The sequence below is a fragment of the Macrotis lagotis genome, chromosome 1 (genome assembly GCF_037893015.1).
Source record: "Macrotis lagotis isolate mMagLag1 chromosome 1, bilby.v1.9.chrom.fasta, whole genome shotgun sequence".
In the NCBI taxonomy this organism is placed as follows: Eukaryota; Metazoa; Chordata; class Mammalia; order Peramelemorphia; family Peramelidae; genus Macrotis; species Macrotis lagotis.
In genome coordinates, this window is record NC_133658.1 from 176726777 (window position 1) to 176741282 (window position 14506).

Below are 14506 nucleotides of genomic sequence, written 5' to 3' on the forward strand. Positions count from 1 at the left end.
AATTCTACCAAGTCACTTCTCAACAGAATTCTGTTGGAAGTGACCCTAAGCAGCTCATCTAATCCAAGGAATATCGCACACCAAATCTCCAGGATGCCATACTTGACAAGTAGCATGATCTAGTCTAATATTTTATTGAAGAACTCCAAGGATAATCCATTCTCATATCTCTACCCTGGGTCCTCTGACTGATGAACTTTCACCTCATCTTTCTGATGTCCAGGTCTCCATACTACTTTCCACCTATTACTCCTCACCATGATGCTAAGCAGGTCCAAGGCCTACGCAGAGCAGAATACAGTGAGATTACCTCCTTAACAATTAATTAAATACCTCTGATGTGGAAAGCAAGAGCAATTAAGTCCCAAAGCCTTCTTTTTCAAGAAACTAAATTTTCATCAGTGCCTCTGCTTGGTTTTAACTTCATGAAAAGCATGCCCCTTCATGGATACCTCCTTGAAGATCCCCACTCCCATTTATATTCTTGAAGTTATGCCCCTCTTAATGTATCCCAAGTTCCCATTAGACTTTGACAACTTCATCACACAACTGCATTTTAGAATATCCACTAAAATCTCCAGGTTTTCTCCTAACCTATACCTTCATCTTAAATTTGTGTACTTAGATTTTAGACTTTACATTTTACATTATTGAATTTGGTTCTAGCAAGGAAAATCCTTTTGAATTCTGTCCTCTATTGTATTCACTATCCCTCCTAGTTTTGCATGCCATGTCTACTTTTCTGGAAGTAACTGATAAGCCACATAGGTTTCAGGGAAACCCTATAGGAGACCTCCTATCATAATTACATCAAGTCATTTGCCACTTTGACCAACCAATTCTGAATCCATCTAATTGCCATTTCACCTAATTCACACTGTTCCATTTTCACATTAACAGCATGAAATATTTTATGAAAACCTTTTCTAAAATATAGGTAAGCTATATTCATAATGTAATCTTGTAAAAAAAAGAGCCTGGCATGACCTATTCTTGATGAAGTCAACAAGTGCTTTATGATACCTGCTGCCCCTTTTAGATTCTTGCCATCCGCTTTGTAAATGACCCATTCTAGAAATAGTCCAGGAATAAACTTAGGCTCACTGGCATAGTTTTTCCTGTTCTCATTTTGAAAATGAGAAAATTTTCTGGTACCTCTCATCTCCTATAATCTTTTGTCTATCATAAGATAGTAGCTTAGCAATCATGTGTCCATTCTGTCAGGACCCAAGGATAAAGTTTATCTGAGTGAAGAGGTTTAAATTAACTGACAGCTTGGTGTTCTCTTAGTATATTCTTTAGTTATAGTTATTTTTGGTTTTTCATCTCCCAATACAAAGACCATTCTTTTTTAGAGAGAAAAATTGGGGTAAAGTAAGACTTGAGCAATTCTGCCTTCTGTGTTGTTAGTGGTTAGTGGTCATCGTCATCATCATCATCATCCTATCCTCCCTAAGCAAAGTTTCTATCCTCAACTTAATCCTTCTTCTAACAAAACAGCTGAAAGCAAAAAGCAACATCCTTTGTAGTCCTTAGTTTGCTTGTAGCCTCAAGTCACTTGCAGACTGATTAAAACAGTAGAGGAAATAGAGAAGTTGACCATTCTCTCTGAAGTGGCAGGAGAGAGATGACTTTGACTGGGTAAGCATGGATTCTTTTGTCTTTTTAAAAATTGAGGGTGATCAACTGACAAATGGTCAAAGGATCTGCAAAGGCAATTTTCAGATGAGATCAAAGCAATCCACAGTCATATGAAAAACTGCTTTAAATCATTACTTATTAGAGAAATGCAAATTAAAGTTTCTCTGAGGTACCACCTCACACCTCTCAGACTGGCCAATATGATCAAAAAAGGATAATGATCATTGTTGGAAGGGTTGTGGGAAATTTGGGACATTATTACATTGCTGGTGGAGCTGTGAACTCATCCAACCTTTCTGGAGAGGAATTTGGAACTACACCCAAAGGGCAACAAAAATGTGCATACCCTTTGATCCAGCAATACCACTACTGAGTCTATACCCTGAAGGGATGATGAAAAAGGATAAAAAACATCACTTGTACAAAAATACTCATAGCAGCCCCATTGGAATTAGAAATCAAGTAAATGTCCTTCAATTGGGGAATGGCTTAGCAAACTGTGGTATGCCATGGAACACTATTGTTCTATTAGAAACCATGAGGGAATGGGAATTCAGGGAAGCCTGGAGGGATTTGCATGAACTGATGCTGAGTGAGATGAGCAGGACCAGAAAAACATTGCTCTTAACAGCAACATTGATGGACCCATCAGAGCAACAATCAGGGACAATTTGGGGCTGTCTGCAAAGGAGAATACCATCTGTATCCAGAGAAAGAACTGTGGAGTTTGAACAAATTTTATTACCTTTAATTTAGAAAAAAGCTGATATCTTATTGTATGATCTTGCTATCTCTTATACTTTGTTTCTTCCTTAAGGATATGATTTCTCTCTCATCACATTCAATTTGGTTCAATGTATACCATGGAAAAAAAATGTAAAAACTGGCAAATTACCTTCTGTGGGGGGTGGGGGGAGGGAAGTAAGATCAGGGGAAAAATTGTAAACCTCAAAATAAATAAAATCTTTAAGTATATAAAAAAAATTGAGGGTGGTCTTAAGAGACCAATATACCAAGATTATCTTTTTACAAGACAGAATTATAGTAAGGTTCATTTTCTCTCCTCTTCTTCCAGGCAAATAAAATAGCAAGCAACAAGATATTTAAAAGAAGTCATTGTAAAGTCTGCATTTTCAAAGTGAATAAACTGGTGCTCCTGAGTAGCCTGTCTACCTTTCTGTCTCCCTGGTTCTCTATTCTCCTCCTGTACCCTTCAACCCATCCCCCTAGAATTAGTCTTCCCTCAGAAATTTCAAAGAGAGGCAGGTATAAAAATGTGAAAAATATCAGCAGTAGCAATCTTTTCCATCAATTTTGAAATTAACATAAATTAACATACTTGAAGATACCTCAGAGATGTTTTCTGGCTGATTCTGCAGTATTACCCAAATCACTAGAGGACAGTATCAAACCAAAAATAGAAAGCATGTGAAAGTGGATAGTTACTAAATATAGGCCTGCTGTTGTTTTTTAGTAAGAATTGTAATCATTTTATTTATAAGAACTTTGTTTATTGTTTCCTGCTTCAATGTATAATTATAACAGATGCAAAAGATAGCAATTTTGGATGAGAAAATAAATTAGAAATTGTATCAACATTGAATATTTATTGTGATCAAAAGTTATTTCTTCCCATGTGACATAACATTATTTATTTTTCCCAAATCTCCAAATGATACAGTTGCTGAACCTCTCTGAGCAGGTCTTGCCTAAAAACAAAACAAAGAAAAAATTAGAATACTAAGAGATCAAGGATAATAGCTCACATAGCACTTTAGAATTTACAAAATGCTTTCATACTAAAGTCAAAGGACTATTGTCATTATTATTATTGTTATTATTATTATCAATTCCCATTTTGCAGATAAGGAAACTAAGGCATAGAGTTTTAAATGCTGTGCCTAGTCATATAACTAGTAAATTTCAGAGCCTGGAATGGAAGAATACCAAGTTCTTTTAAAATCTGGTTTTCATGCTTCTACCACCACACCAACTAGCACACAAAATAAGTTCTAGTTAAATCCTTCATTGCTTTCTTGAGCAAAGCCCCCTCCTGCTTTTCCTCAGAAACATGATAAAAAAAAAAAAGACAATTCAACATGTGAAGAACTATTTGCTTTAATGCTACCTGTGAATCATGATATTTCCATCCTATCATATAATAGATCTGAAAAGTTGCAGGTACTGAGCCATCCTCATTTCCATACATTTCTAAAAAAGGAAAAAAAAAATGAAATTCAATAAAGGGAGGGGAAACAGTTCAATAAAGCACTATTTCTTGCAATAAACACATAATAAAAGGCAGTGCAAAAAGATTCTAGGGGGTTTTGTTGTTTTATTTTTTTTAATTTTTTTTAGGTTTTTGCAAGCCAATGGGGTTAAGTGGCTTGCCCAAGGCCACACAGCTAGGTAATTATTAAGTGTCTGAGGCCGGATTTGAACTCAGGTACTCCTGACTCCAGGGACGGTGCTCTATCCACTGTGCCACCTAGCCGCCCTGATTCTAGGGTTTTATAAATGACTTATATAAAGACATTCAATATCTGGCAATGTGTTGGAGATAGGAGTTACAGAATAAGAAAGTAGCTGTTATTTGGGGATGTCATAAGGAACAACTGATTATCTGCCCATGGAGGTCAGTGAGAAAGAGGTCAAAGGATCTGGAAATTTTGTAAAGGTAAAGGAACGGTGATTGTTAAGTCAAAGAAAATCTACATTAGTCAAATGGCAAAGAGTTCTCAATAAAAAACTGGAATACATGGAACATTAAACTTTCCTCTTACCTTGATATATTGCTGCAGCTGCCAACATTGTTTCTCTATGAAGCAAAGGTTTTCTATTCCAAGAACAATTGCTTTCTCCCATGCCTAAAAACACACATAATAGACTTTAAAAAATACAGTAAATACCTTAAGGTTCTAAATTTCATAATTTAACCTTTTAATAACTTTACTATTGTTTCAGTATGTAGACAGAGGCAAGGATACCTGAAGTCTCTCCTCCCTCCTAAGCCAAGCAATGAAAATCAAATCTCACAAACATTATTTCCTTTATAGTAAGTTGTTTAATTTAAGTCGGTTAACACGGTTTTTAGTGTTAATTTCTACAATTGAGAAATTACTTTCTTTTCAAAGTGTTTCTGGGTCTTCTTGCCATCATTAGCTACTTTTGAAGGGAAATAATGAAATTATCACAGAGTAATTTTGACTTTATATACTTTATTTCCAATCAATTCAACAATTTCCTTCTTCTACTAGGTGGTGAAGATACAAAGGGATAGAAAGCATATATTATTAAGTATATGATTGCAAAGTAATGGGCAGGGAGCGGCAGGGAAAGGGAAGAGTAGATGGAAACACCATCAAACTAGGAAGGATGCAATTAAGCTGTGCCTTGAAAGACCTAAGAATTACAAAGTGTAGGTGAGGAGGATATGTACTCCAGGAATAGGGAACAGGCATAGAAAACAGAGAAGCAAGTGGGCTAGTTTGGTTGGAGCAAAGTATTATGTGACAGTGAGTAGCAGGATAAGTCTGGAAAGAGAGGGTAACTAATAGGAAAGTCGTGTCCTCAACAAAAACAGCAAAGTTTAGTTTTGGATATGTGGAGTTTGAGATCACTTAAAAGACTGCAATGTAGAGAAGAACAGGATATAGCTGGTAAAACAGAAGTGAAGTTCAGAAAAGAGAGGAGAGTTGGATATGTGGGTAAGGGAAGACACAATTGTACCCACGGGAACTGATGAGCTCTTAGTCAGAGCGAAGGGTCCAGGACAGTTCTAGGAGTATATCCACATATGTAGATGGGGGCAGAGTCTGAATGATGATAAAAGAGCCTGACAGCCTGACAAGAGGTAGAGAGCTAAATCCTCCAAGAGAGTTCCACTTTTGAGGATCAAATAGAAAAAAGGTTTATGCTTCCTCATCAAGATAGATCTTCAGATGTCAGAAGAAAAAAAATCATCATGTCCCTCCCCACCCCATTACCAAGCCTTTTACTGGAAAAAGAACCCTTAGTTATGTAAACTGTTCTTCAATACACCAGTGGACTTAAAATAAAGGGTCACATTAGCAGGAGGAACAAAGCGTCCTTTGTGTCATGAGATATCCTCCCCATGGACCCTTTTAATCTGTCTACCACCTTTGGTGTGCACTGATGGCAGCAAACACACGTGTGTGTGTGTGTGTGTGTGTGTGTGCATGCGCGCGTGCGCACACGTGAGTGACAGAGCTTGAAACTAAAAATATTACACAGGAAATGTATGGTCTGAATAGGTGGCTAACTCATGTAATAAAAGTAGGATAAATGAATAGTGTGCATAAGGCACTTCTATCTGTCTAAGTTGCCTTTATCTTAGATGCTAGGGATTAATATTACTATATCTAAATGTGGTCCCCAGAATGGAACACAAAAATTCCAGGTGAGATCTGTCCCCAATCAGAACTGTATAGAAGTATCATGGGTTCATAAATTAAAAGCTACCTTCATAGGCCACTTAATCTAAGTCCCTCATTTTACAGCTGGGGAAATTGAGACCTAGGGAAACTAAGTAACTTTCCCAATAGTAAACATCATGCTAGTTTTTGATCATAGGCCCTCTACTCTGTCATATTTTGTTTTATCAATATCTTTTGTTATATTATCCTCTCTTCCCCCTGCCTTGCCTGAACCATACCATGAAATAAAGAATAAGAAGGAAAAAAGAAAAAAAGAAAAAAAAGCACATTAGCAAAACTAATCAAATTTATTCCAAATATGACAGTATATTTAGTGTTCTACATCTATATTCTCTAAAACCCCATGAAAAAGAAGCAACAGTATTACCTCCCATTTTAATAATGATAGTTAACATTTATATAAGATTTTTAAAGCCTGCAAAGCACTATGGTGGCATTATTTCATTTGATCCTCATAATAAACCTTTAGAGAAGTAAAAGGTATCATATCACTATTTTACCCATGAGAAAACTGGAGAGCTCAGAGATTTCAAAATGACTTGCCCATGGTCATAAAACTATTATGTATGAAAGGCAGGATACAAATCTAGGCCTCTCCTGACTCCTTATGCCTTCCTTAATTTAGCTTAAAACCTCAAAACTATGCTTCTGTATCACAGTACCGACTCATAGTGAGCCCCCTTATATTTTGCCACTGAAAATGTTATCTAGCCACACCTCTCCTACCTACTTGTGGAGTTTATTTTTTTTGACCCCATAAAGCAATAAATAGGTCTATAGAGGTAATCTTTTCTAACTCCTTAATTTCATAGATAAGGAAACTAAATCCTAAGGAAAGTTCAGTATTATTAATTTCAGAGTCAAAATTCAAACTCAAATCCTATGATTCCAAGTCCAGGAGTCCACATCCACATATCACAATGCGTTCCCAATTTAGACTGCCAAGTCTTTTTGGACCATGACACTTCTATGCCCTGTGCTATATAATACTCTCAACTTCATGTTGCCCTACACATTTGATCAGCACATCTTTGCTTATATCTAAATAATTGAAACAAAGTTTAAACAGCAAGGTTCCAAGGACATTCTATTAAAGAACTCCCTTAAAGCTGACCGACTTATTAATGACTATTAACTAGTTTCAAATGCATTTAACTGTAACATCATCTAGCACCTCTCTCACCATCTTGTCTAAAAGAATAATACAACAGGTGCCATTACATGGAGCTTAATCAAAGTTGTTCTTTATTTGAGTCTCTCTGGGTGATGTTGATCTAACCATATGATGACCAAGTACTGGGAAGACTTTATAGTTTGGTATATGAGAAGCCCTGAATAGCCCCCACAGGAAGAGACAACTTTTGGCTCAGTGTCTTTTGCTTCTTCTCTTTACATAGCAACATATTTTTGAGATTTTCAGGGAGGGGTAGGAAAGAACAATCTTTCTTCACTCAAGATCATGGTAACTCCAATCATATGGCAGCCAATGCAGGGTGCCTCAACTGGGCAAGTTTATGTGAGGGATCCTGGCTACCTTTTTGGGGTTCTTTCCTGATCTTATGTAAGTATCTATTCCAAGATGACTATATCAGGGTATAGAGGCAACCTCATCAATTTAAGAATCATAGCAGAGGAGGAAACCATAGCAATTTCTTCAGTGATCTTGAAAAGGATGGGATTAAATCTAATAATTTACTGGCAGACATGTTTCAGAAGTTGTTTGAACAATTCAAAGCTAAAGTGAAATGTAAAATGTCTAATCAAAAGTCCCAGAAAACTGCTTTACATTCTTTTAAGTTTTAAACTTAAGTTTTTCAGTAGGCTATAATAATAGTTTTAAGTCTGCTACAGACTGGGCATGTGATTTCATTAGTATAGGGAACTCCTATCAAAGAAATTCCCTCTACCAATGTAGCCTGGCCCCTTTTCTACAACTTATATTTTAGCTATCAAGAAACCTGAGAAGTGACCTAACCAGGGAACTTAAACCTTGGTTCTTTATCCTCAAGGTCATATCAGTTCCCAGTGATGTTACTGAATCCTATTTTAAGTTTTGTTTTTGCCAGTATATGTAAAATTGTTCTGGGGCACAAGAAACAAATCTAGTTCAAACTACATGTCTGGGTACAAAATTGGGCACAGACATCAGTTCTCTCAAATTGTGGTGACCTTGCAGTGGTGCCTCAAGGTTAGAAAAATGACAGACTTTGTAAAATGCTAAAATCTAATTAAACAATTCTGCCAAACTAATATTCTGATAAATAAGAAAATAAAATCATCTTGAGCTCCTTGTTAACAAAACTTCCTTTTTTGGGATACTCACTAATTCACTTTTTAACACATTCCATGATTTTGACAGGAGTAGAAGCTAAGATCACTAAATTATGGTGTACAGTTTTTTACAAGTTGGGATATATTTGAATTTTTTCACTTATGTGGCACCTTTTTTTTGCTCTGAGAAAATCACTCACAAAGATTTAGTAATCAAATCTTGCAGCTCATTCTAAATCCTATGTCACAAGTCATTTGGGTCTGGTGACTTGAATTTATTAACAACAGTCAGGTACTCTTATCATTTACTTATTTACCTTGGATTTTTTTAACTCCCTATTAGTCATTTTATGTTCTTTTTCCATTTCAAAGATCATTCTCCTTAGCAGAGAAAACAGAAATAACAATTAAGAAGCTCTGACTTCTTTCTCTTAATCACTGTTCCACTTTGATTACCAGTTCCTATCCTTTTCCTTAATCTTCATTTCCTCAAGATACCCAAAATAGAAAATCTATTTTGTTGTTTGAGAATTCCTTTACCAGTTGCAGCCAACTCTGAGTTTTAGTTTTCCTACCACTGTTCTTACAGGTTCAAATTTTGTTTTCACACCCATTTCTAATTATCTTCCCTTGCATCTTCTGAACTTTACTTTTGAAATATAAGGTGGCTAATGATTTTTCGATTCATCTACATTCATATCGTCAGATTCCCTCTTTTTTTACTTTCTTGGGATGGTTTCTCTTTATATCACAGCAGAATTTCATTTTTGAGAGCTTAGAATTCATGGGATGATTTTCTCAGCAAAATTTTAGGCCATGAGATATCACTTATCCTTTTGCTGAATATCTGAAAATTGTTCTTCCTCAAAGTAGGATATATGTGAAATTTTATTGCAAATGCCAACATGGAGAGATCATTTCCCTAAGCATAGTTCTAAGGCAATTACAACTATACCTTTCAGGTCTTTAAAATTCATTTTATTTTTGAAAAAAATCAAATCTCCTTTCTAATAAAAAACCTACAAAGAAAACCCTCAAAAAGCTACTACCCCCAAATTCTTTACATGAATAATCTTTTATGTTCAAAATAAGCAGGCAGAGCACCAGCCCTGGAGTCAAGAGGACATGAGTTCAGAACTGACCTCATACACTTAATAGTTACCTAGCTGTGTGGCCTTGGGCAGGCCACTTAACCCCCATTTGCCTTGCAAAAACGTAAAGAAAAAAAAAAGCTAAGAGGGGTCTTTAAGACCTTTTAGTTAAACCAAGATAACAGAATCTGCTGAAATCACCACACTTATGTTCTGATACGAACATGAGTTATTATATATTAGAGTTCCTGTGCAGTTGTGTTGAAAACACCTTAATGGAGAAGCACAGGGATTTTTGACTTACCCTATATTTTATGATGAAGGAAAATATAGTCATCAGGTGAATATTTAAGACTTTCACAGTTCTTTTAAGGTAAGTTCAACAACACTTAAAATTAGTTCTTCATTTACTAGTTGTTTCACATGAACAATACTTAGATGTATTGTCTAGACTCTATAAGATAAATGAACTTACCTTAAAACCACTGTGAAAGCCTCCAAATTCCCCTCATTCATCAGCTGATGAGTACTTGTTTGCAAAAATTAGTCTGGACTTTTTTCTGTGAAATAGTAATGGTAGTTCATATAAGAGACACCAAAATTATTATGGAAAGATAAAAATATGTAAAAGGTTTCTAACTAATCGGAAGAGCTGAATAAAAATATGTCCACTACTTTGTCTAAGAATATCAATACTATAGTTAATCTTCCATTTGAGAGAATTTCCTTAGGCTTTTACATATGTTAAGAACCTTCCCACTGTCATATATAACTGGCAATTGAATTTTACAGGTGGGATCAGAATGTCTTCATGACTGGAAGAAAACAGAATGAAATATTCTATCCCCTAAGATGATTCTAATAAGATTCGTGTTCTTCATGTTCTCTCTCTCTCTCTCTCTCTCTCATGTGTGTGTCACACACACACACACACACACACACACACATACACACAGAGTATACTAAATAGGGTAATAAAGTACTAAACCACAATGAATAGAAATGAAAAAAGAAAAAAGTTATCACAAATAAAGGTAAATGATAACCAAAAAATAGTCAACAAACACGATCCCTTCAAATAAAATATATTCAAGTTGAGTTCCAATGAAATCTTTTGGAAATTTTTTAAGTACCACGCCAAGATTCTAACCCATTTACTTTGTTGGGGAGGTAGGTGTGGTTATAGAGGTGGATTGGAGACACATGTACTATCTTATGGGGAACATTTACTGTATTAAAAGCTTTTACAATTTTTAACTGTATTACAATTACTACTTGAAATATCACAGTATTATTATTATTAGAAGGAACTTTTAGAGATCATTTAAACCAGCCCTTTCAAATAAGACCTAGAAAGGGGAAGGATGTTTCTTGTCAGGAACAACAGTTTGTAAAAAGAACCAGATTCAAACCCAAGTTTTCTGTTTCCAAAACTTTCTTGCATTAAACCAGGATTGAGTCAGAGATGCTGGGATACAAATACAAAGAATAAAAAATCCTTACTCAGATGGGAAAGCTAGTGGGTGGCAATTAACTCTAACTACCAATAAAAAACAGCTTATATGCCAACTTATGCACATGTGGCAGACTTCTAGATTTTCAAAAAATTTTAAGTAAATTAAAAACAGCTGTAAGGCTTCTAAACACTAATAGTTTCCTGAGGAGATAGGAAATCTTCTACTTTCAAAGCAATAAATTTCTATATTCAGAAAAATTTATATAATGAATTCAATGAACATTTTTCTACAAAGGAAATGTAAGAGGTAGCAAGGTAAAGTTAAAAAAAAAAGTGCAATAATTGGAGTCAGAGACCTAAGTTTTAAGTCTCACCTGGCTGCAGTGAGATCTCAGAGAAGAGAATAAGTCACATCGCAGTCTGAGTTTCAACTATCAATAGAAATAATACCTACTCTTCCTACCTCACTGGTTGTGGTAATAGTCAAATGAGATAATCTTTTGAAGTGCTTTGAAAGCTGTAAAAGGGCTAAATAAATTGAAGGTATTATTATTATTATTAATCCTTAAATTGCTTTCAATTTCCCAGGTTCCAAACAAGGGGTCTTCTAGTTAATTAAAAACTTTAGTATACAAGAAACTGCATACCAAAATCACAAGTTCAATTCAACAAACATTTATAAAGTATCAGAACAAAGGTGCAAGGTGGTAAGGGACATGATGACAAGAATGAAATTGTCCTTGTCTCTGTCCCCTGAAGGCAATTACATTTTATCAGAGGTGAGAAATACAATACATAAACAACAATGCATAAATAAATAGTAAGTATATACAAAATAGTAAAGTAATTTCTAGCTAAAGAGAATATTATTTCTTTTTTAAAAAGAGCCATCATTTGTTATTTCTGAATCATTTTCTGAAAGGCTAAGTAAAATAAAAAGAATTCTAATGCTTCAGTTCTAGTTCAATCATCATAAGGCTATATAAACAAAACATAATAAATCTAAGATTATTTTTTAAAAATACTCCTTACCTTGTAAATCTTTCATCACCTCAAACATTCCTGGAAAATTAACTTGAATTTCATCAGTATCCTATTTAAAAAATGGAAAAAATATTATTTTGACCTTTAAGAGAAATTCTTTAGCTTTAGAAGGAACTGAGAGATCATCTAATAAGGCCTACATACTGCAGAAAAGAAATGGAATAATCTATCAAAAAGAAGTCCATTTCATTTGGCAATAGCTCTATTAAATAGTGTTTCCTTCATTACATTGGATCAAAATATGTTATCTTATTATTTCCAGATGGACCTAATTATATCCTTTAGGTCTGAATTAATCTTATGCTAAGCTATTCTCCATCTCTACATCTTATCCCTTCCCGCACTCTTCCCCCCGCCCTAACTCCCCAATCCCTGCCTCTAACTTTCCTTCAATAATCAGCTAAGCTATCATTTCCTATAAGAAATGTTTTCTGATACTCTAGTTTAGTTTTGGTGCTCTTTCTTCCGGAAGTTATCTTGCATGTAACACTCCCTAAGGAGCTATCATTTGGGGGATTTTTATCTTTGCATGTTCATGGCAAAACTAACAGCAGATACTTCCTTGAGTGAATTATTGAGTTCTATATCCACAATTTCTTCAATTCCATAAAAAATTGATATAATTTCTAGACCTTTCACCAATCCAGGCTGTCCTCCTCCAGATATACTCCAGTTTGTCAATCAGTTGCTAAGTGCTGTTAAATCTACCACCTCAATAGTTTAATCACCATTCTCCTCCCTACCCAAAATACAAGCAGTCTAGGTTCAGGCTTTCATTATCTTTCCTCTGGACTACAGTAAAAACTTCTTAATTTGTCTTCCTATATCCAGTCTGTCCTCTCTCCAAGTTATCTTCCATAGAACTATAAATGAATATTCCTAAAGTAGAAATGAATATTCCTAAAGTAGAGATCTAACCAATGTCACATCCTTATTCAAGAATCTTGGGGCGGCTAGGTGGCATAGTGAATAAAGCACCGGTCTTGGAGGCGGGTTCAAATCCAGTCTCAGACACTTAATAATTACCTAGCTGTGTGGCCTTGGGCAAGCCACTTAACCCCATTTGCCTTGCAAAAAACCTAAAAAAAAAAAAAAAAACTTCAGTAATTCCCTGATATCTCTAGGGACTAGAAACTTCTCTATCTGCCATTCAATACCCTTTGTAATCTTGTTCTTAACTATTTTCACAGGCTAAGCATGTATTATTTAACTCCACATCAATCACTCTATTCCAGTGAAATTATTCAATATTCTGGCTTCATATCCATGTCTCACAACATGTTCTGACCAATATGCCTTTGCCTAGGAAGTCTCCTCAGGTCAGGAATGCTCTCTTTATCTTCATCCTTAAAAAACCTGGTTTAAGCCTAAGTTTCAAGGCTCAGCACAAGTACTACTCAAAAAAGTTTTCCTGATCTACTAGACTTCCTAGTCATCTCTTAGAGACCCATCTTGTACTTATTCATCAAGACACTGAATGCAAGTTCCCTGAAGACAGAGCCAGTCTTTCACTTTCATGTTTGTATCCCTAGTACCTAGCACCTTGTACATACTTAATGATCAATGACAAAGTGTCAACGTCCATTTCAAAATGTCATGCCCAACTGAACAAGTTATGATAAATGAACGTCGTGGAGTACTACTATTCTGTAAGAAATTATGAGTGGTTGGACTTTAGAGAAGCATAGAAAGATCTGCATGAACTGATGCTGAGTGGAGTAGAACCAAGAGAACACTGTACACAATAACATTGTGAGATGATTAACTACAATGGATACAGCTTCTCTCGGCAGACAATTCTGAGACAATGGCTATGGACAATGCAGTCCACATCTAGAGGAAAAACTATGGAGTCTGAATGCAAGGCCTATTGATTTCACCTATGTAACATCTGAACTTGGCAATAGTTTACTGGTGAATTTGCCCGGTTCAAGTATCTTCCCACTGGAATCAGTCTTCATTCAGTCACTAGAATGATTTACTCACAGCACAGATCTGACCATGTCACTCTTCCAGTCACTAAATAATGGCTTCCAATCACTCCCAGGATCAAATACAAAATGTTCTGTTCAGTATTTAAAGTCCTTTATAAGGTGCCCTCTTCCAGTCATTTTGTTTATTGCCTCATATATGTTTTTGATGCAGTTACACTGGCTTTTTGGATGCTGAAACAACATCTCTCTGCTCTGGTCATCTTCTGTTACTGTCCCCATACATGAAATATTTTTCCTCTCATCTCTCCCCACTGGTTTCTCTGGCTTCTTTTAAGTCCCAATTAAAATCCCATCTCCCACAGGAAGCCTTTCTGAATTCCTCTAAGCTCTAGTCTTTCCTCTTATTGATTATTTCCATAAGTAGGAAATAACATATTATTTGTATAGCTCATATACAGTATTTTATATAGCTGTATAGTTTATACATATTTGTTTCCTTGCTTTCTCCCTCATTTGATTGTTGGCTCCTTGAGGGCATGAACTGTCTTTTGTCTCTTTTTATAACCCCAGTGTTTACCAGAATGTCTAGCACTTAATAAATATTTATTGACT

At 35.4% G+C, this 14506-nt stretch overlaps 1 protein-coding gene across 2 annotated transcripts in view; it reads right to left on the reverse strand.

The window, feature by feature from the left end:
• Positions 1 to 2874: 2874 nt before the first annotated feature.
• Positions 2875 to 14506, reverse strand: part of NDUFAF5 (NADH:ubiquinone oxidoreductase complex assembly factor 5) — a 31285-nt gene continuing 19653 nt past the window's right edge. Inside the window, exons 7-10 of one of the 2 annotated variants that reach the window (XM_074209425.1) lie at positions 11949 to 12009; positions 4425 to 4508; positions 3770 to 3852; positions 2875 to 3350 (exon numbers count right to left, since the gene is read on the reverse strand). In XM_074209425.1, coding sequence (XP_074065526.1) covers positions 3264 to 3350; positions 3770 to 3852; positions 4425 to 4508; positions 11949 to 12009 — 315 coding nt within the window. In that variant the 3' untranslated portion in view covers positions 2875 to 3263. The remainder of the gene's footprint in view (positions 3351 to 3769; positions 3853 to 4424; positions 4509 to 11948; positions 12010 to 14506) is intronic. The other variant, XM_074209424.1, reaches the window with a different exon arrangement.